General features: G+C 45.9%; 1 protein-coding gene across 1 annotated transcript in view; it reads right to left on the bottom strand.

Moving 5' to 3' along the window:
• SLC25A19 (solute carrier family 25 member 19) overlaps positions 1-6368 on the bottom strand; it is a 30557-nt gene extending 24189 nt beyond the window's left edge. Inside the window, exons 1-3 of the mRNA XM_075349640.1 lie at positions 6228-6368; positions 1969-2124; positions 1710-1880 (exon numbers count right to left, since the gene is read on the bottom strand). Coding sequence (XP_075205755.1) covers positions 1710-1880; positions 1969-2124; positions 6228-6359 — 459 coding nt within the window. The 5' untranslated portion in view covers positions 6360-6368. The remainder of the gene's footprint in view (positions 1-1709; positions 1881-1968; positions 2125-6227) is intronic.
• Between the last annotated feature and the right edge of the window lie 17423 nt (positions 6369-23791).

Consider the following 23791-nt stretch of genomic DNA (forward strand, 5'->3'; position numbering starts at 1 on the left):
CAGCAGCTTATAGCCAATTACCTGCCACAGTAACAGCCAGGTTCATGCGCAACTCATACCAGAGGACTGGCATATGTGCCACAAGGCATAACACGTGATGATGGCAGGAGTGTAACTTAAAATTGTGTGCGGTTGTCAGGGACATGAGTTGGTGGCTCTAATGTAGAGCATCAGTGCATGTGATATGCTGAGAAACCATGATGTCATAATGGTCAGTGTCAATAGTATTGCCTGACATATCTCCTTTAGGCCCCATAACAGGTGATGATGTGATAGGACGCACAGATGCCAGACACCCATGGTAGCAGCTTTAGGAAGCATTGGAGGCCTGGCTGAGTGATGTGTCGTCATCGAGATACCATAGCATGTAAGCACACCACAGGCATCAATGTCACGCGAGTCTACATCATTTGTATGTGATGACAGCACATAGGGTGATGATGCCCAAATGTGCAATATGTGAAATGTCACTGCTTTCATACTGCTTGGGTGGTTTTTAAAATTGAAAAACTCGGTGTCTCTGTCCCTTAGGTAGACACATCTAGATTTTAAAGTGCAGCAATCACCATGATTTTCCAATAAAACCTAAAGCCAGTGCTATACTGGTACTATCATGCTGATTCTATACATACCTTTAGTTGTCAGCTAGGATGTATAGGTTTTGAAATACAAGCAAGTAAAGTTTGTAAAATGAGCATTTTTTGAGCTTTTTATTCAAAGCGATTACAGCCCCCCTGTCTGTCTTTCTCCCCCTGTTATTTATGCTAACTCTATTATAGAATCATTTTACGAAGTGACTAGAAGGACCTGTGCTGATGTCATACCCATGTGACCAGAAGGGACGGGGCCTCACCCAATATAGCGGATACCAGGAAGTAACATTTTCTGTTGGCTGAGGCCCTGCCCCCGGGGGACAGGAAGGGGCGCGGGAATCACTCTGAATACCCACCCCAGCTATCAGCCGATTGGCAGCTGCTGCTACTAAAAAAGCTTTACTTGCTTGTGTTTAATAATAAAGTTTATTTATATAGCGCCAACATATTCCGCAGCACTTTACAATCCGGTGGGTGTTGTATAGACTAATACAAAACAAAATCGTACATAATTCAACAGCTACAGTAGGAATGAGGGCCCTGCTCGAAAGCTTACAATCTATGGGGAAGAAGGGGGACACAAGAGGTGAAGCACACTTGTAGATCTGGCCGGCCATCGTTATGCTAGTTTATTGGTTACATATAAAGATGAATGATCTGGTCTTTAGACAGTAACATTTTGGGTGCCCTTACGTGCTATTGGTTGTATGTAGGATGTGAGGACAGAAATAGGAGATAGAAGGGTACGAGTAGCATTTAGAAGGTGGGACGGGGGAGAGTTAGGTTAGTAAGCGTTTCAAAACCTATACATCCTAGCTGACAACTAAAGGTATGTATAGAATCAGCCTGATAGTGCCAGTATAGCACTGGCTTTAGGTTATATAGGAAAATCCTGGTGATTGGTGCGCTTTAATAAGGAACTGGCTGAGGTGTGTATTATGTGAACATTGGTATACTTGACATAAAATACTGTACTATGTAAAATTTATAATAAACCTATACAATTACCTGCTTGTTGACGGTTTCCAAGACGTTTTGGATCATCTTTGCATAACGAACAAAAGTCATCTATTGCCAAAATCCTACAATTTACCTATTAACCTTAGAATCTCATACCTTGGGCTCTCCCTGGGCAGCAAAACGTGTCCTTAGGGTGTCCAGAGGTTGTACGGCCAGTGTCGCTGAGCAGGCAGCCAGCCCACCACACAAAAAGTGCATTGCTGGAGCACGAGAATCGAATGATGTGGAAGTATGAATTGCTTTAGTTAATGCCTCAAAGCTCACAAACTGCGGGGAGAAAAGGTAAGAATTAGGAAGGAGTTTAGCCTAATTAGAAATAGAAGTTGTAACGGGAAACAAATGCCCTAGCACTCACTTGTACAGCCCCGTAACACACAGACAAGAGCTGAGCTGGAATGTGTCCCTTCCAGAATCCAGGTACCCCTTCTTCTCTCAGAATCAGTCTTACTGCATGGAGGATTCCTCTGTACTTGCCCGGTTTACCACGTCCATTCACATCTTCAATCTGAAGCTGGGTGAAGTACAAAAGAGGCAACAAGCACATTCAGTGGGTCAATTTAGGAATTATTTAAATTCTTCTGTCATAAAACAGCAGTATAAGGGTTCACTGTAGATGGCAGCTTTCATAGACAAACAGTGCCACTCTTGCCCATAGGCTGCATCTGGTATTGCAGCTCAACCTCATGAAGTGGAATGTGAGCGAACTGCAAAGCCAAACATATCCCATGTAATTCTGGACAACTGCTTTAAATATTAGAAAAACCTATGAATAACATGGGTTTTTAGCCAAAATAAATACATTTCATCTCTATTGAAACACAAAGAGAAACAACAACAAAGCAATGGATAAAAGGGCATATATACAATGAAGGTAATCTCTAAACAGAAAATGTGACCACATATATAAGAACAAAAGACGCAAAAGGTACATACATATGAGAGATATAGATATCTATCTAATACACACACACATATAGATATATATATTTATATTACACGGTACAGACCAAAAGTTTGGACACACCTTCTCATTCAAAGAGTTTTCTTAATTTTCATGACTCTGAAAATTGTAGATTCACATTGAAGGCATCAAAACTATGAATTAACACATGTGGAATGAAATACTTAAAAAAAAGTGTGAAACAACTGAAAATATGTCTTGTATTCTAGGTTCTTCAAAGTAGCCACCTTTTGTTTTGATTACCGCTTTGCACACTCTTGGCATTCTCTTGATGAGCTTCAAGAGGTAGTCACCGGAAATGGTTTTCACTTCACAGTTGTGCCCCGTCAGGTTTATTAAGCGGGATTTCTTGCCTTATAAATGGGGTCCATCAGTTGTGTTGTGCAGAAGTCTGGTGGACACACAACTGATAGTCCTACTGAATAGACTGTTAGAATTTGTATTATGGCAAGAAAAAAAGCAGCTAAGTAAAGAAAAATGAGTGGCCATCATTACTTTAAGAAATGAAGGTCAGTCAGTCTGAAAAATTGGGAAAACTTTGAAAGTTTCCCCAGGTGCAGTGGCAAAAACCATCAAATGTTACAAAGAAACTGGCTCACATGAGGACCGCCCCAGGAAAAAAAGACCAAGAGTCACCTCTGCTGTGGAGGATAAGTTTATCTGAGTCACCAGCCTCAGAAATTGCAGGTTAACAGCAGCTCAGATTAGAAGCCAGATCAATGCCACACAGAGCTCTAGCAGCAGACATCTCCAGAACAACTATTAAGAGGAGACTTTGTGCAGCAGGCCTTCATGGTAAAATAGCTGCTAGGAAACCACTGCTAAGGATAGGCAACAAGCAGAAGAGACTTGTTTGGGCTACAGAACACAAGGAATGGACATTAGACCAGTGGAAATCTGAGCTTTGGTCTGATGAGTCCAAATTTGAGATCTTTGGATCCAACCACCGTGTATTTGTAAAAATGGTGGACTCTACATGCCTGGTTCCCACCGTGAAGCATGGAGGAGGAGGTGTGATGGTGTGGGGATGTTTTGCTGGTGACACTGTTGGGGATTTATTCAAAATTGAAGGCATACAGAACCAGCATGGCTACCACAGCATCTTGCAGCGGCGTGCTATTCCATCCGGTTTGCGTTTAGTTGGACCATCATTTATTTTTCAACAGGACAATCACCCCAAACACACCTCCAAGCTGTGTAAGGGCTATATGACTAAGAAGGAGAGTGATGGGGTGCTACGCCAGATGACCTGGCCTCCACAGTCACCAGACCTGAACCCAATTGAGATTGTTTGGGGGTGAACTGGACAGTAGAGTTAAGGCAAAAGGGCAAACAAGTGCCAAGAATCTCTGGGAACTCCTTCAAGATTGTTGGAAAACCATTTCCGGTGACTACCTCTTGAAGCTCATCAAGAGAATGCAAAGAGTGTGCAAAGCAGTAATCAAAGCAAAAGGTGGCTCCTTTTTATTGAAGGAGTTTTATTTTTTAATCCTCTGGGTTTCCTGTGGATAAAAATAATAGCCATACTTACCCAATGTCACTCTAATGCCTGCTCTCTGCCACCGTATTCGGTCTTTGTTGATGTGGCCACAGTGATAATATCATGATGACATCAGGTGACTGCTGCAGGCGGAGTAAACATCACTACAGAGCCCAGAGACTGTTTGCCGTAGTCTGAAGTAGGGTTGGAAAACTAGCGGAGTGGCATTGGGTAAGCACAGCTGAGAGAGAGTGAGTGAGTGAGTGATAGATAGATATATATTATATATATCTATCTATCTATCTATCTATATATACACATACACACACACACGTGTGAGGACATAAGGCAATTTTAGTGATTACACAGCTACATCGTATGCTGCAAGTGCAGAGAAAAAAAAAAAAAAAGGTTTTGACCCTCATTCACAAAAAGATTAAAAAAAAAAAAAAAAAAAAGGAAAAAACGAGAAGGGAAGGAAATGCAGTACACAATTTTAACCACTAGATGTCCTCAGAGGGCAGAAAAAAAAATAATGGAATGAAACTAAAGTGTTTGATGTGCAGAATTGCAGATGGCCCATAAAGTGCACAGTGTGGAAAATTGTTAATAAATCACAAGAACATGGGAATTCATATTAATTTGTATTGCGCATAACCCAAATTGTGCAACCAATAAACAAGAAAATGAACAAATAAATGGCTAATTGCCGTATAATATATTCCACATGCCCCATTAACATGCCCCCATTAGAGTGCAAGAATGGATGATCCTTCCTTTTGTATGCTATTCATATATATGTTATGTGTGGACGATGGGGGGGTTGTTTATGACTTTGAAAAGCTCTAATGTCATTATAACTATATGATATTTATCATAGATAGTGACAATGTTTTTCTCCCCCCATCTCTCTTAGGCGGGCTTTGCACGCTGCGACATCGGTAACAATGTGTTACCGATGCTGCAGCGATATTGCACGTGCGACGGGGCGGGACTATCTAGTGAAAGCTGCCGTAGCAATTATTATCGCTACGGCAGTTTCACACGCACATACCTGCCGTGCGACGTCCCTCTGGCCGGCGACCCGCCTCCTTCCTAAGGGGGCGGGTCGTGTGGCGTCACAGCGACGTCACACGGCAGGCGGCCAATTGAAGTGGAGGGGCGGAGATGAGCAGGATGTAAACATCCCGCCCACCTCCGTCCTTCTCATTGCAGCCGGGAGGCAGGTAGGTGATGATCCTCGCTCCTGCAGCATCACACACAGCGATGTGCGCTGCCACAGGAGCGAGGAACAACATCGCACCTGTCGCTGCACCGGTATTATGGAAATGTCGGAGGCTGCAGCGATGATACGATAACGACGCTTTTGCGCTCGTTCATCGTATCAAAAAGGATTTGCACGTTGTGATATCGACTGCGACGCCGGATGTGCGTCACTTTCGATTTGACCCCATCGACATCGCACGTGCAATGTCGCAACGTGCAAAGCCGCCCTTAAACATATGTAATAGTCTAAGATCACGGTCTTAGATCATGTCAAAGTTGACGATCCTTATTATATGAGTTATAGCAATCAGGCTTCTTTGTCTGAGCGTCCTTACCCCTAGGGTCCAACCACGGCATGTGTTGAATTGGATCAATTAGAGGTTGAACAACCTACCCAGGGCGTCACTGATTGTTTGGTCCACTAGGTCAATCCGGTGGTAATTTTATGTTTATTTGAGGCACCTTTTTAGGTTTTAATTGTAATATTAAAAGTTATATTTTAACTGTACATTCACTTTTGTGCCTTTAGCTCCTATTTACTGTGAATACTGCGTCCAGAAACTTGGTTTCCTTGCTTCCCCTGCGGACACTAAGCTAAAACTAAAAATCGGCTTGGTTCCAGTCGGTGGGTATATACTACTGAGGAGAAGCTAACCTTTTTCATGCCTAGTGTCAGCCTCCTAGTAGCAGCAGCATACACCCATGCTCATCTGTGTCCCCCAATGAAATATACCTGGCTGCAATTGAACAGCCAGGACCTGATTCATGCTGCCTGTAGTTTGGACAGAATGAATCAGATGACAGGTTCCCTTTAACAAGTTATTAATAAATTTTAGAATTTTCAGGAATGAGTACAAGGAGAGATGAAAAAGTTTAAATTGTAATTAAAAAGAAAATAGGAAAATACCTGAAAGCGAATTTTAATGACATCCAGAGGGCTTATAGCCGCCCTTGTGACCAGTCCAGAAAGAGATCCTGCAGTAGCCACTTCAGTTGCAGAAAGAAGGCGTCCCTCTGAGCTTGGGTCATATCCTACCATCCTTCAAGGAGACCTAAAAGAAAATAATGGGAAAACTGTCACGACAACGGCTGCGTGTTCTGCGGTTCTCCCTGCTAATTCAGCCAGAGGATTGCATCGCTAACCATGGACTTTGAAAATCCAATAATAAACTACCATGACCTTAGGCTTCTAGGGATAGTTTGCTCCTCAAGACACTAGGAAGGCATGCAAGTTACTGTCATCAACTCATATCACACGTCTTGGAGCAGATATAGAAGTCAGGCAGTAATTCTAAACCAGTTCTGATGGGTTTTACCCATGTAAATACCAATTACTTTGTTCACTGCTCCCCAAAGACTGTCCAGAACAGGTGGCAATAACAGAACTCTTCAAGGCAACTGGAATGTTTGCAGAAACGTAACAAGGTATATACAGCTGCAACCAAAATTATTCACCTCCCATTTGAAAACTACTTGGACCACCCCTACTCATTCCCCTTATTCACCCCTGTAAAAATAAATAAAGCCTATACTCACCTCTGATGCGGCCGCGGTTCCAGCGATATCTGAAGCCACATTCCCGTGGCCCACGTGATATTGTTATGACATGCAGGCCCTGCAACCAGTCAGCACCCAGCGTCTGTCTCCCTGCTTTCGAACGTTTGAGTAGGATGTGAGCGCTGCACTGATTTTCTGACATCAGCTCAAAGCAATCTACACAAATCTTAGTCCATTCTTAAAGGGTTGGGCCGGTCTTGAGCTACAAGTCTGCAGCCAAAGCGACACAGCAGACCTGTGAATTCTCACATTGCGTACACTGCGAGGATTCTCCAATGCAGGGAGTGACCACGATGTGTGCGGCCTCTCTCATTGCAAATTAATTGAGAGAGACACAGGATACAGCAGGGGTCTCAAACTCGGCTGGGTGTATGGGCCGCACAGAGGAAAAAAAATTAATTAATTTGGGCGGGGCCGCATTCTTTGCAGGACAAAGTGACATTTTTATTGGTACCATATATAATATAAGTTATTTATTATTATTATTTTTTTTTTTTTTTTACACACCTTTGGATCACTGATTTTGAACATTTTTCACTTGTTTATTATAGCAAACGTGCACATTCTTTGTTTAAATATAAAAAAAATACATTTTTTTCTTGTAACTAAGTCTTACAATTAGCACTATATAGAAACTTTGACCAACATCTTTTAGTAATGTTCCCCATTTTGTTGTAACGTGCCCATCCTTGTCCCCATCCCACAGTAATGTGCTGATCCTTGTCCCCAGCCTAAAGTAATGTTCCCCATCCTTGTCTCCATCTTGTAGTAATGTGCCTCATCCTTGTCCCCATGTTATAGGAATGTTCTCCATCTTGTAGTAATGTGTTCATCCTTGTCCTCATGTTATAGTAATGTGCCCATCCTTATCTCCATCCTATAGTAATGTCCCCATCCTTGTCCCCATCTTATCGTAATGTGCCCCATCCTGTACTAATGTGTTCATCCTTGTCCCCATCCTATAGTAATGTCCCCAATCTATAGTAATGTGTCCATCCTTGTCCCCCATCTTAGGGGTACTTTACAAGCTGCAACATCGCTACCGATATATCATCGGAGTCACGTCGTTAGTGACGCACATCCGGCGCCGGTAGCGACATCGCAGCGTGTAACACTAATGAGTGACGATCAACGATCACAAAATCGTTCCAAAAACGGTGATCGTTGACACGTCGCTCCTTTCCTTAATATCGCTGCTGCCACTGGCACAATGTTGTTAGTCGTTCCTGCGGCAGCACACATCGCTATGTGTGACACCGCGGGAGCAACGAACATCTCCTTACCTGCGTCCACCGGCAATGCGGAATGAAGGAGGTGGCCGGGATGTTACGCCCCGCTCATCTCCGCCCCTCCGCTTCTATTGGCCGGCCGCTTAGTGACGTCGCTATGACACCAAATGCACCTCTCAATTGAGGGAGGGAGTGTTCGGCGGTCACAGTGACGTCGCTGACAAGGTATGTGCATGTGACCCTGCCGTAGCGATAAATGTTTGCTACGACAGCGAGCACCAAATGTCGCACGAGCAATGGGGGCGGGTGCTATCGTACGCGACATCGCTAGCAATCGCTAGCGATGTTGCAGCGTGTAAAGTACCCCTTGTAGCAATGTCCCCATCCTATAGTAATTTCCCCATCCTATAGTACTGTCCCAAGCCTTATCTCTATTCTATAGTAATGTTTCCCATCCTTGTCCCCTTGTAGTAATGTCCCTATCCTGTAGTACTGTGCCTATCCTATAGTAATGTACCCAGCCTTGTCCCCATTCTATAGTAATAATGTCCCCATCCAATAGTATTGTGCCCATCCTTGTAATGTCCCCATCCTATAGTAATGTCCCCAGCCTTGTCCCCATCCCATAGTAATGTGCGCACTTTGTCCCCATCCTTTAGTAATTGGGGGGGCAGCGGCTATAACCTACCGATCGCTCTCCTCAGACATCGGAGTGAAGCTGAGGGGGGCGGTCTCCGGCCCCAGATCCACAGTGATTGGAGAGATCGGTCACAAGGCCGATCTTTCCAATCAGAGCTGGGAGAGGGTGAAACAGAGGTCACCCAGCTGCAGCCAATGATCAGTGCTACAGCTGCATTGATCATGGCTGGATTTCAATGTTTCAACCATTTTCAATGGCTGAAACATTACAGTGGCTGTGATTGGCTTACGAACGCCGCTCAGCCAATCACAGCCTCCGTAGGTCCGGAGAGGAGACACCTCCCCACCTGAGGTCAGGCAGAGGGCACGTCCTCCCCGAATCTAAGGTATTTGCAGCGATCGCAGCCACAGGGGCCGCGATTTCGCCATGACGTACTGGGTACGTCATGGGTCCTTAAGTACCAGGGAGCCATAACGTACCCAGTACGTCATAGGTTGCTAAGGGTTTAATGTGCCGTCCTACACACACACAAAAAAAAAACAAAAAAACACAACATTCTTTTCACCTGTCCCGCGTTCCCTCGGCTGCCTCATCTCTGCTTCTTGTCGTCTGCAGGCCGTGCCCCTGGTGACTATTGCGGCAGGTGCAGGGGCCGCAGCCACTGACAGCGATTTATGTCAAATGATTGTATTGCCGGCGCGAGGGCGCAGCGCCGGCAAAACATTAATCTGACATAATGCGCAGATAGTGGCTGCGGTCCCTGCCATGATAGTCACCGGGGGCACGGGCCTGGGGACCGCACGAAGCAGCCTGAGGGGCCGCATGCGGCCTGCGTGTTTGAGACCCCTGGGATACAGTGTAATCACAAATGTGGCCAGTAGTATCCAAATAGCATTCTTGTGGTCACATGACTCAGCCCTGGAGAATCGTAACAGTGAGCACAATATGAGCCTTCACAAGTCTGTAGTCACATAGTGAACTGAAGTCTGTTTCAATTAGCAAGAGAGTGGCCAAAAAACTTAAAGGGAACTTTAAGTTTGTGCTTAGATTACTGCTGCCAGAATTATGGACAACATGAATTATTCACTGTTGGTAAGCATTTTAGAGACAACATACTTTATAAAAATGTCCGGGGACCTGACTACTCCGTTGCGATTGCCAGCTGACTTCTCCCCACCCTTCTCCAGTTGATCGGCAGGTCTTGCCCTCTAAAGTTCCAGGACTTTTTACAAACAACGGCTCCAAATCATCAAAGCTATTACGCCCCCACACCCAATAAAACCCCTAAAAACATATAAAAAACTTTAAAAAGCCACAAAATTATGTAACCTTAGGTGTTTTCATGCCAGCTTCTCCCAGTTGAAATGGGTGGAGATGGGGCAGCATTGTGGCATGATGCCACAGCTGATCTAATTCACGACGAACTGTGACGTTCCGTACAACAAATCTTACTCCAGTTCCTGACTGGAGTAAGATTTCTTAAGTGGCAAACACTATTGGTCAGACACCCCAGATTCTTGAAGAGGCGTGCAAATGTTCATGAATCAGGAGCGTCCGGCTCTCATAAATACCAGTGAGAAAATGGCCGGTCGTGATGAACTGGGGCGTACGTTTTCTTTGAAACGCTGACATAGCAGGCTGCATTTGCACAGCAAGACTCTAATTAATGCTGTCCGTGGTTTAGGCAGCATGAAGCTTATGAGAGAATAGATAATTGTAACCTGTCCCCTTTTGCTTTTAGGCCATGTGCACACGTTGAGTATTTGGTGAGTTTTTCCATCAGTATTTGTAAGATAAAACCAGGAGTGGAACAATCTGAGGAAAAGTATAATAGAAACATGGCCCCACTATTACATTTTTTTTTTTTACCCTCTCCTGGTTTTAGCTTACAAATTTTGAGGTAAAAAAACCTCACCAAATAGGCCACGTGCACACGTTGAATATGTGTTTGAAACACGCACCGCAGGTTAGTTTATGCTGCGTAAAATAAAAAGTACAGCGGGCAGGAGATTTCTATAAGGCCACGTGCACACGTTGAATATTTGGTGATATTTTTACCTCAGTATTTGTAAGCCTAAACCAGGAGTGGATAAAAAAAAATTATACTTTTCCTCTGATTATTCCACTTGTGGTTTTGGCTACAAATACTGAGGTAAAAACTCACCATATACTCAATGTGTGCACGAAGCCTCAGAGGAAAAATATAATAGAAACATGGGCACCAGTGCTGTATTATTCACCCTCTCCTGAATTTGGTTTAACCCCTTAACGACCACCGATACGCCTTTTAACGGCGACAAATTAGGGTACTTCTTCCGATCCGCCGCTTTTTAACGGCGGTCGGAAAAAAGGGTCTAGCGCCCCCCAGAGTCTGAAAGTTTCCGGGGTCTCAGCTGCCAGGGGTGGCTGAGACCCTGGAGATCATGATTCTGGCCAGTTTTTCCGGTCCCCACTCACCTGATGACCGGTATACACCGTATACCGATGATCAGGTTACAGTAAATGACCGCGCCGGTAAAAAAATCATTTATCTCACCATCTGGCATAAACAACATGCCAGATGGGAGATAAATCTTTTTCCCGGTTCCCTCCGGTCCCCTCGGTATCCCCAAAGTGCCCCCTCCGACCCCCAACCCCCTCCCGAAAATCCAAGATGGCCGCGCGCACCGGCGAGCACAGCAGCGCGCCGGCCGCATTCACACTTTTCTTATGGTTTCTGTCGTATGTGCCATAACACATGCGACAGAAACCTGCTCCCTAGGCCCTGCCGGATCCCCCCCGGTGTTCCCCGGTGTCATACATACCTGTCGGAGCGCTGATCCCCCGTGGCCCCCTCCTCCTTCACAGCAGACGCCGGTGAGTGCGGTCACAAGTGCCGAGCAGCTGACAGCTTCCTGTGTTGTGAGACGTTGGCTGCTGCTGCTGCTCGGCACACTGCAGCTGTGACCCAGGGAGGGTGGGTGCAGATTCTTTGCACCCACTCTCCTCAAATGGAGGGTCTGCAATACTAGAAAATGGGGGATACGTTCCCTGAACGTGTCCCCCATATTCTAGAAGGTCCAGAGTCGACGTGGGACGTCCAAATGGATTACAGCGGATTTTTCTTTTCAATAAATTGGTCAAATCAGGGAATGTTTTGGGGAGTGTTTTTTCAAATAATTTTTTTTTGTCGCCAATTTTTTTTTTTTTATTACTGTCAATTAGTTATGTCGGGTATCTGATAGATGCCGTGACATAACTAATTGCTGGGCTTGATGCCAGGTGACATTACACACCTGGTATCAACCCCAATTATTACCCCGTTTGCCAACGCACCTATGTTTGTTTTTTTTAATTATTTATTTATAAATAATTAAAAAAAAAAAAAACAGCTTGGGGAGCCCTCCAAATTGATCACCAGCCAAGGTGAAGCTGTCAGCTGTGGTTTGCAGGCTACAGCTGTCTGCTTTACCCTAGCTGGCTATCAAAAATAGGGGGGACCCCACGTCATTTATTTTAATTATTTTTTTTTTCTTTTTGGGCTAAATACAAGGCTAGGCACCCTTTAGTGCCACATGAAAGGCACTAAAGGGCGCCAGCTTAGAATATGCAGGGGGGTGGGACGTTATATATGTTTGACATCTATCCATTCATCCATTGTAGCATTTTAGGCTATGTGCCTACAATCAGGGTTTGCAGCGTTTTGGGCGCAGAGTGTTTTCCCTGCGTCCAAAACGCTACGTTGTGCAGTAGAAGCACAGTTGAAGGATTTTTAGAAATGCCGTGCCCACTGTGTTTCTTTTCTCTGCAGCATAAACCGACCTGTGGCGCAGCTTCCCGAGCCTCAGCATGTCAATTTATGCTGCGGAGATGAGTGTGCTCTGCAGGTAGCATAGAGCTCCACAGCAGCCTGAACCCAAATCGTGGGCATGGGCAGCTGCATTCTCCCGTGGACAACACTCACATCTCTGCAGGAAGGCTGGCACTGTGTACTGGACGCAGTGTCGCTGGATCATGGCCACATAGCCTACAAGAGAGAAATTTGTTGCTACAGCAACATTTTTGTGAAGTACCTGTGGATTCAAAATGCTTACTATACTCCTGAATAAAATCCTTGAGGGGTCCAGTTTCCAAAATGGAGTCACTTGTGGGGGGGTTTCTAATGTATAGGTACCCAAGAGGTCCTGCTAATGTGACATGGTGCGCGCAATTTCTTTCAACTTTTCCAAAATTCAAATGGTGCTCCTTCCATTCCAAGCCCTCCCATATATCCAAACAGAGGTTTTTGGCCACATATGGGGTATCCCTGCGCTCACAAGAAATTGTATAACAACCTTTGGGGTCCACGTTTTGTTGTTGCCGCTTGAAAAAGTGAGAAATGTGATGCTAAAGAAACATTTTTGTGAAAAAAATGAAAATTTTCAATATGGCAACCTAAGCTTATCAAATTCTGTGAAGTATTCGTGGATTCAAAATGCTCAATATACACCTAGATAAAAGCCTTGAGGTTTCTTGATTCCAGAATGGGGTCACTTGTTGGGGGCCTCCACTGTTTAGGCACTTTAGGGGCTTTCCAAATGCGACATAGCGTCCACTAATTATTCCAGCCAAATGTTCAGTCAAATTGCACTCCTTCCCTTCCAAGACCTGCTGTGTGCCCAAACAGTTGATTTCCACCACATATAAGATATCAACAAACTCAGGAGAAATTGCAGAATACATTTCATGGTGATTTTTTTTCCTGTTACCCTTGTGAAAAAAAAAAGCTACCTGGTTGAAGTAACAATTTTGTGGTAAAATTTTATTTTTTTATTTTCATGGCTCAACGTTATAAACTTCTGTGAAGCACCTGGGGGTTCAGGGTACTCACCAAACATCTAGATAAATTCCTTGAGAAGCCTAGTTTCCAATATGGGGTCACTTGTGGTGGTTTTTTGCTGTTTACGTACCTTAGGGGTCCTCCAAATGCAACATGGTGCCCGTAATCTTTTTCAGCCAAATTTCCTTTCCAAGATTCAAATATTGCTCCTTTCGTTCCAAGCCCTCCCATTTGTCCAAACAAAGGTTTCAGACCACATTTGAGGTATCACCGCGCTCATAAAAAAGTGGGTAACAAACATTTGGGTCAAATTTTTGGAATTACCTCTTGAAAAAGTGAGAGAATTGATGCTAAAGCAACATTTTTGAGAAAAAAATTACAATTTTCAATATGACAAAGTAACGTTATCAAAATCTGTGAAGTACCTGTGGGTCCAAAATGCTCAGTATACCCCTCGATAGAAGCCTTAAGGGGTCTAGTTTCCAAAATGGGGTCACTTGAGGGGGGTTCCTGCTGTTTAGGTACCTTAGGGGGATCTGTAAAAGCAACATGGTGCCCGCAATCTGTTTCAGCCAACTTTGCTTTCCAAAATTCAAATATTGCTCCTTTCATTCCGAGCTCTCCCATTTACCCAAACAAAGGTTTCTGACCACATGTGGGGTATCGGCGCGCTCATAAGAAAGTGGGTAACAAAGTGTGAGGTCCAATTTTTGGTGTTACCTCTTGAAAAAGTAAGAAAATTAGTGCTAAAGTAACATTTTTAGGTAAAATGTTAATTTTTATTTTTTTTCATTCCATATTACTTTAGTTCCTGTGAAGCACCTGAAGGGTTAATAAACTTCTTGTATGTGGTTGAGTACCTTGAGGGGTGCAGGTTTTAGAATGGTGTCACTTTTGGGTATTTTCTGTCACCCAGGCCTCTCAAAGTCACATCAAATGGGATGTGGTCCCTAAAAAATTGGTTTGTAAATTTTGTTGAAAAAAATGGGAAATTGCTGATTAACTTTGAACCCTTCTAACTTCCTAACCCCAAAAAAATTTTGTTTAAAAAATTGCGCTGATCTAAAGTAGACAAGTGGGAAATGTTATTTATTAACTATTTTGTGTGACATAACTCTCCGGTTTATGGGCATAAAAATTAAAAGTTTGAAACTTGCAAAATTTTTAATTTTTTTGTCAAATTTCAGATTTTTTCACAAATAAAATAAAAAAATATCATCCTAAATTTACCTCTAACATGAAGCTTAATATGTCACGAAAAAACAATCTCAGAATCACCGGGATCCATTGAAGCGTTCCAGAGTTATAACCTTATAAAGTGACACTGGTCAAAATTGCAAAAAATGGCCTGGGCATTAAGTACAAATCTGGCTTCGTCCTTAAGGGGTTAAAAATACGGAGGGAAAAACAACTCAACAAATACTCAACATGTGTAAGTGGTGTTAGGCCTTGTACACATGTTATTTGGTGAGATTTTTACCTGAGTATAGCTAAGCCAAGACCAGGAGAGGGTAAAAAAAAAAATAAAATGCAGAATTGGTGCTAATGTTTCTTTTAGGCTTTGTGCGCACTAGAAATGTGAAGTTTCTCAAGAAAATTTCTTGAGAAACTTCTGGGAGTGAAAGATTTCCGGACCTCCGAAAAAAATCCGCACCAAATCCGCATGCGGATTTGCCGCGGATTAGTCGCGAATTTGCCGCGATTTTCCCGCGGGTGGTTCCCTGCGGATTTTGCAGGCTGTACTGCAGAAATCCGCCGGTACCTGTAGAAAAGAATTGACATGCTCATTTTCTCAAGAAATTTTCTCGAGAAATTCTTCAAGGAAATTTCTTGAGAAAAATCCGCACAGTGCGCACAGCTATTTGTTTTTCACATAGGATTTGCTGGGAAATGTCTGCACAAAGATTGCAGACATTTCTCAAGAAATTTCCGCGGCAAATCCGCGGGTAAATCCGCGGGTAAAATGCACTAGTGCGCACAGAGCCTTATACTTTTCCTCTGATTGTAAGACAAGACCAGGAGTGTAACAAATACTGAGGTAAAAAAACCCCAAAAAAAACACAACAACTCACCAAATACTGAACGTGGCTTTACTGTCTACTACATCGTCCAATGTCCCTTCTAGGGGGATGACAATCAAGAGGGAACAAGGGGTCTAAATGAGGTGTTGCTGCTGATAACATGGGTTACTTCACTGACCAGTGAACACGTAATGAGTCACTTATGAGCAGCGACTGAATAACAGTTCATATTTTCAGTGACGCTTAGTTTATGATAGGAAGTAAGTTTGTCAGGACGTATTTAGCGGTGTTATTAGCTCATCGATCACTAGGGGGCAGGATTTCGCATAGCCATAGAATGCACAATCAACAGTCCCTGAACTGCAATGCTTTAGCAGTGCATCTATTAGCTGAGCATGGCAAGACACATATAATAAGGCTGAGCCACACAGGGTTATGTGCGAGTCCTCACATGACACTCGGCACACGCTGGCAGCACAGCAGGAGCAGAGTGTCATGCGAGGGTCGTGCAACTGTGGTCCGATCAGACCATAGCTGCAGGGGAGGGATTTATCTCCCTCTCTCCTCCGTTGCCGGCTATTGCGATTCTTGCACTGCACTCGCATTACAGCGGTGTAATGCGAGTGCAGTGCGGTTTCTCTCGCCCCATAGACTTGAATGGGTGCAAGTGAATCAGGATCGCATTACATTCGCAGCATGTTGAAACTGTTTTCTCAGTCCAATTAGAGCTGAGAAAATAATCACTCATGGGTGCTGCCCCATAGAGTAATATTGGTCTGAGAGGAATGCGATTTTTTTTTAATCACATTCCACTCGCACCATTTTTCTCGCCGTGTGTCCTAGACCTAAGCCCTGCTATAGCCATTTCCTGGACTAACTTGCCCTTAAAGGGAACATGTGAGATCCAATATGCACCCAGAACGACGAGCAGTTCTGGGTGCATATTGCTAATCCCTGCCTAACTGTCCCTGTATACACTAGCATAGTTAAAGAGATCTTCAGAAAAAAGTATTTCTAAAGATCTTTTACCGTATGCTAATGAGCGAGGGCACTAGTCCCCTGGGCATTAGTTCCACGGCCAGTCGCCCCCATTAGCATGTTTGCACGCCTACAGGGACATACTATCATGCTAGTGAAGACACAGCGTCACAGGATGATCTCACTCACCTCTCCTCTGCCATCGCATCCGACAGGGCATTTCGGCTCTGTGCGCATGATCTCAGAGTTTGGGTCATGTGCACTATGAAGTCGGGTGTACGTGTCCTGGCTTCAAACTGAAGTAGTGCGCATGACCCAAACTCCGGGGGTATGCGCACTGAGCCGAAATCCAGCAATTGCTGCGGAGAGGTGAGTGAGATCATCCTGTGATGCTGCATATTCATTAGCATGTTAGCACACCCACAGGGGCATACTAACATGCTAATGAGGGGCAACTAACACCCAGGGGACTAGTCCCTGCGCTCATTAGCATACAATAAAAGATCTTTAGAAATCCTTTTTCTAAAGATCTCTTTATCTATGCTAGTGTATACAGGGACGGTTAGGGAGGGATTAGCAATATGCACCCAGAACTGCTCGTGGTTCTGGGTGCATATTGTACCTCACAGGTTCCCTTTAACTGGCTACCTATTTATCAGTGACTCCTGACTATTTATGTCACTCACTTATTATATAGCACCATTAATACCGCAGCACTTTACAGACGTGATCATCACTATTCAGAGGGCCTGTGTACACAGACTTTAGCACTGGAACTTCTTAGCAACACGTGGACTTTCTAATATAAAAGTGGCCAGTTTGTTTCTGCAGAGCCAGATTTATTGAATATTCTCAGCACTGCTTCTATGGGTGGAAACACATCTATGCGAGTAAAATCGGTCCGACTGGGCTGAAAAAAACTCGGCTGATTTTAGTTCACGTTAGGTGCGAGTGCAACGCAAGTGCGATGCTTTTTGCTCGCGTGTGTGTTGCGATTGCGATGCTAGTTTCATGCAACATCTTAATTAGATAAAAGCTATTACACATGTGTCATTTAATTAACCTATGGGAATGTGCTGTCACATTCATCTAATGAGCGAAGTTACTGCCACACTCGCAAATGTGAACGCTGGTGCGTGTGTGATGCTACTTTTAATCCCCTTCCATAGGAAATCATTGGGACAAATGGTGCGAGAAACTCGCAAAAAAGCATCATGCTGCGATTTTTTTCTCGGTCCGATTTGGACTGAGAAAAGACTATATTACTTACGGTAATGGGATTTTCCAGAGTCCACGACAGCACCCACGAGAGAGGGATCCGCCCCCTTCAGGACAGGAAACCTACAGATAAAAAGGGGCGGTCCCCCTCCCTCATCAGTTGGTTTCAGAGAAATGGAGAGGAACCGCCACAAATTAGTAACAAGACAAGAAAAAAGTAGAACCACCAAACCCAAAAGGGTGAAGAAAACAAAAGGGTAGGGGTGTAAAGGGTGCTGTCGTGGACTCTGGAAAATCCCATTACCGTAAGTAATATAGTCTTTTCCTTTCGCCACGACAGCACCCACGAGAGACTTGGAGAGATAATACACTTAGGGAGGGACCACCATCTGAAGAACCGATCTCCCAAAAGAAAGGTCAGAGGAGGAAGAAAGGTCCAGTCGGTAGGGTTTGTAAAAAGTAGAAGGAGAGGACCAGGTGGCAGCCTTACAAATACTGTCAATGGAGACATTCGCCATGGCAGCCCAAGATGAAGCCATCGCCCTAGTAGAGTGAGCCTGTACAGGAGACGGAAGAGGCTCATGTTTCAACTCATATGCAACAGAAATGGCATCCCGCATCCATCGGGCCAAGGACTGCTTCGTCACCTGACGACCACGTCTGGAACCCTGAAAGGCAATAAACAAAGCCCTATCCTGTCGCCAAGGGGCTGTCCTAGAGATATATGCTAGAATAGTGTCCCTTACGTCTAGTGTGTGAAACCGGCATTCCTCCGGTGTGGAAGGGGCAGGAAAGAAGGAAGGAAGGATGGATGATTTCTGCATTCCGGTGAAACTGTGAGGCTACTTTAGGCAAATAAGCTGGGTCTGTTCTTAGAACAATACGATCTGGGAAGACCCTAAGGAAGGGAGGATCTACCGAAAGAGCCTGAAGATCGCTAACACGACAGGCCGAAGTGAGTGCAACTAACAGGCATGTTTTAAAGGACAGCAATTTGTCAGACGCCGAGGCGAGTGGTTCAAAGGGTGGACGCGTTAGGGAATCCAGAACTAGAGTGAGATCCCAGGGGGGCGGGCAGGGAAGACGAAGCGGCTGACCACGGTCACAGGCCTTGATGAACCGCATGACTCACTTATCTCCAGCAATATTTGAATTATAAAGGGCGCCCAGAGCCGACACATGAACTTTAAGGGTACTGACTGAAAGACCCAGATCTCTCCCAGACTGGAGAAACTCCAGAATAGAAGAAATCGGGACCACCAAAGGTGCGGCATCAGGGAAGGAGACAAGGAACCTTTGCCATACCCGACCATACTGACGGGTAGTCACTGGTTTTCGACTCTGCAGCAAGGTATCTACCAGGCGACCGGAAAACCCCCGGGAGTCTAGTAACGCCCTTTCAAATTCCATGCCGTCAAGTGGAGTCCCTTGACGCGTGGATGCAGGAAAGGCCCCTGTGACAGGAGATCTGGTCTGGATGGGAGAACCCAGGGGTCCGTTACTGACATCTGTCTCAGGAGGGAGAACCAGGAACGTCTGGGCCAGAAGGGAGCGATAAGGAGAATGCGAGCCTGATCTTCCCTGATTTTCCGAAGGACCGTTGGTAGAAGAATTATGGGAGGAAAGGCATAAGCAAGGCTGTACTGCCAGGGAACCTGAAGGGCATCCAGCACTGTTGGGCGATCCGCCCTGTTCAGGGACCCAAACAGTTTCAACTGCCTGTTATCTCTGGTAGCAAACAAATCTATAACCGGGAGGCCCCAGTACTGTATGATTTGAGCAAACACTTCCCGATGCAAGACCCATTCCCCCTGATAGAGAGTGTGACGGCTGAGAAAATCCGCCTTGACATTGTCCACCCCTCGGATGTGTACTGCGGAGAGGGATAATAGATGAGTCTCGGCAAGTTCCAATAGTTGAACCGCCGTGGACATGAGGGAAGACGACCTCGTTCCCCCTTGGTGGTTGATGTATGCGACCACCGTCTGATTGTCCGTACAAAGCCGTACATGTGTTCCCCTGAGGAGGTGAAGAAATGACATCAGGGCCTGAGAGACCGCCATGAGTTCTTTCCAGTTGGAGGACTCTGTTGATTCTTGCTGGGACCAAAGACCCTGGGTCATAGAGTCCCCCAGGTGAGCCCCCCACCCCCATGGACTGGCGTCCGTCGTGAGGACATTGGTGGGGTGAACATGCCATTCTTTCCCCTTGGTTAAGTTCTCCTCCCGAAGCCACCAAGTGAGGGACGCACGTGTAGTGTCTGTCAATCTCAGAGGACGATCGAGGGACCCTGGATGGGATCGTGCAGCCGCCAGGACCTCCCACTGAAGCTGTCTGGAGTGAAGTTGAGCCCATTGGACAGCGGGGATACAGGAGGTCAGGGACCCCAACAGAGACATTGCAGAACGGAGAGAGAGAGAGATCTGTGATTCTGTGCGTGTCGTACAATCCTCTGGATTTTCGCTATTTTGTCCACTGGGAGAAAACAACGCTGTTGACGAGAATCCAGAAGCATGCCTAGGAAAGACTGAAAAGTTGAAGGCGTGAGTCTAGATTTTTGGAGATTTAAAAGCCACCCCAGACGACCCAGAGTTGACATAGCATTATGTAGACGGAGAGAACATTGTGACACCGTGTTACCCACAACCAGTAGGTCATCTAGATAAGGGATTACGAAAGTCTGTTGTTCGCGAAGGTGAGCAGTGACCTCTGCCATTACTTTAGTTAAAATCCGAGGGGCGAGTGAAACGCCGAAGGGCATGGCCGTGAATTGGAAATGGTGAACAGAGTTGTGCATAGAGAGTGCTACCCGGAAGTACTGCTGATAACGTGCGTGAACCGGGATGTGGTAATATGCATCTTTTAGATCAAGGACCGCCATGTAGCAATTAGGGTAGAGCAATTTTATGGTGGTCAGGAGGGATTCCATTTTAAACCGTCGGTATTTAAGAAAGAAATTAAGCTTTCGTAAATTAATTATGGTCCGAAACGACCCATCCGGCTTTGGCACTAAGAAAAGAGGGGAGTAAAACCCACGGCCCCTCTCCTGAATTGGGACTGGCGTAAGAACCCGTTTTTCCACCAGAGTGAGGACTGCCGACACCAGTGCGCTATGTTGCACCTCCGACCTCCTAGTGGGTGTAATACAATACAATTGAGGAGGGAGGGAAGTGAATTCTAGCCGGAGACCATGAGAAATCAAATCCAGTATAAAGGAGCTGGAAGTGATGGTTTTCCAATGGGTTGCAAAAAACCTGAGAGAGTCTGCCTCCCACCGGAACCCCCCCTCATTGTTTAGGGAACTTCCTACGGAAGGAAGGGTTTCCGAACAAGGCCCCCTTGGACCCAGAGGCGGGGTTGTCCGATCTATCCCTGCGATCAGGTCGTGTGGGCTGGAAACAACGTTTGCGATACGGGAGCCTAGAAGGAGGAGCAAATGCATTAGGGAATCCCTTTTTACTATCACCCGCCTTGGTGAGTATGTCATCCAGCTGTGGACCAAAGAGGAACTCACCCTCACAGGGAAGTGCACACAGTCTCGATTTTGAGGATGTGTCCCCTTTCCACGATTTTAACCAGAGGGCTCTCCGGGCTGCATTAGAAGACCCTGCCGCTCGGGCCGCCAGGCGGACAGAGTCAGCAGAAGCATCTGCCAGATAATTAGCCGCGTCTTTGAGTAAGGGTAGCGAGGAAATAATCTTATCCCTGGAGGTACCTGACTTAAGCTGCTTGTCTAGGGTATCTAGCCAGACTACAAGTGACCTGGCTGTACATGTCGCGGAAATAGCTGGTTTCAGCGCCCCTGCAGAGGCTTCCCAGGTTTTACGCAGGAAGGTGTCCGCTTTACGGTCTTAGAGGGTCTCGTAGAAAACCCATATCCTCGAAAGGTAGTGCTGATTTTTTGGAGGATTTTGCTACAGCTACATCCACCTTTGGTACCTTGCACCATTGGGACAAGTCTACATCATCAAGGGGTATCTCCGTTTTGAAGAAGACGGGAGAAAACCACGATGATCCTGTTTCTACCATTCCTTGCGAACAAGGGTTTTTAGGGCCTCATTTACAGGAAAGGATTTCCTTTTCTTCTGAGTGAGACCAGCAAACAAGGTATGATCAGCCGATTTGGGGATTTTTTCTTCTGCAATCCCCATGGTTGAACGAACGGCCTTTACTAATGTGTCCATCCCATCCAATGAGAAACACGCCTTTCCAGCCTCGTCAGAAGAGGATGAGGTAGAGGCTGAAGAAGCATCACTGTGGCTGTCAGCTGAGTCAGAAGACGGGGGGGGGAATCATGCTGGCGGTGAGATTTCTTGGCTTTCTTAGACCCGTGCAGGGACTGAAGAGAAGCCTGAATTTCTGTACGTATCAGTTCCCTGAGATCCGGAGGGGGGTTGGTAGAAGCTGAAGCCTCCCCCCGAATAGCTTGGATACAGGACCTACAAAGTTTCTGCACATAGTCCTTTGGGAGGGGACAGGCACACAGTGGGCACTCCTTATTATTAGCTTTAGCGGTGCTTTTCTTAGGGCCCTGGAACAGAACCGGAAGGGAACATCAGTATAGGGCAACATTCACGAAGTTCACTCACCCATACCAGGAAAAAAGAACGGATACCGGCTTTGGAGGAGGGGACGAACAATTTGTCCGGTCCTTGGAGGATGCAGAGTCCTCGGTCCTCTTACGACCCGTGGAACTACTGGTGTCACTTGAGTCTTTACGTCCAGCATCCCTGGACGGAGAAGTGTCCCGGGATGGGGAGGCGCGGGGACTTCCCATCACCCGATTTGTAGAAGCATAGAAGCTTCTAATAGAAAGGAAGTCCGCTTCTTAAGCTGTGCGCTCCCCCACTACTCCTGCAGCTCCGGTCACGCTGTGGCAACGAGCGCTGACGCAGCAAGTCCCGGACACGCGCCCCCCCCCCCCCCCCCCCCCGCGCGCGCGTACACGTTACTGTAAGCACGTGGTGCAGGGGAAGCGCCAGACTCACTGCACACAGCAACTCACCGGCCCGTTGATTACCGCAAGTCCCAGACACGTTGTACTGTCAGGCATCCACGAGTCCTCAAGCCATCCGTTCCCCCGGAAGTGTCCGTTCACTTCCGGGTCCCTGCAGGAATTCGCGCGTGAGCTGACGTGGCAGTTCTCGGACACGCCCCCTGCACATGCTCTGCAACCCGGAAGGAGCTGGACACCACGCAGCACAGGGAGGCACCGTTATACCACGAACAGCCTACTTACCGGCGCGGTCCTGCAGGCGCCATTTCCCCGGAGGACAAGGCCTAGCCTAGGGAAAGAGGACGGGGTGCACCGGAGGATGGAGTCCATGAAGGGAGCTCCACCGACCGTGCTTCTGGAATCCTGAGCTCCGCCGTTCCCTTAGACACCGCAAGGACTCCTAGACCCAGGTATGGTAGGTCCCGATCCTTTCAGGACAGGAAACCAACTGATGAGGGAGGGGGACCGCCCCTTTTTATCTGTAGGTTTCCTGCCCTGAAGGGGGCGGATCCCTCTCTCGTGGGTGCTGTCGTGGCGAAAGGAAAAAAAAAAAAAAAAAAAAAAAAAAAAAAAAAAAAAAAATCGCAGATGAGAGCTGAATCATTGACTAACATGTGTCCAATTTCAATGCGAGTTTTTCTCGCATTGCTCTACTGCGAGAAACTCGCAAGTGAGAAGCAGCCCTATGACGGTCACCAGTGCAGAACACATAGAAAACTGCAGTTGTGCTTTGGACATTTATGGTTTCTGTTTTCCACATTGAAGTCAATGTAGAATAATAAAGATTTTACAGCATATAAATCAATGCGTCTTTGAACAATGTTACAGAATATGTAGCCAGGCTGCAGCGCGACAACATACGCAGAGAATATATTCCTGCCGGTACTTCAGATCTTTCCTTTGTATGAAGTCTATGGCTCTGTGCAAACTTCTGACTTAACCCCTTCAGCCCCAGGGCGTTTTCCGTTTTTTGCTCCCCTTCTTCAGAGAGCCGTAACTTTTTTATTTTCCCGTAAATCTTGCCATGAGAGGGC

Source organism: Anomaloglossus baeobatrachus, chromosome 5 (genome assembly GCF_048569485.1).
Source record: "Anomaloglossus baeobatrachus isolate aAnoBae1 chromosome 5, aAnoBae1.hap1, whole genome shotgun sequence".
NCBI classification, from domain to species: domain Eukaryota; kingdom Metazoa; phylum Chordata; class Amphibia; order Anura; family Aromobatidae; genus Anomaloglossus; species Anomaloglossus baeobatrachus.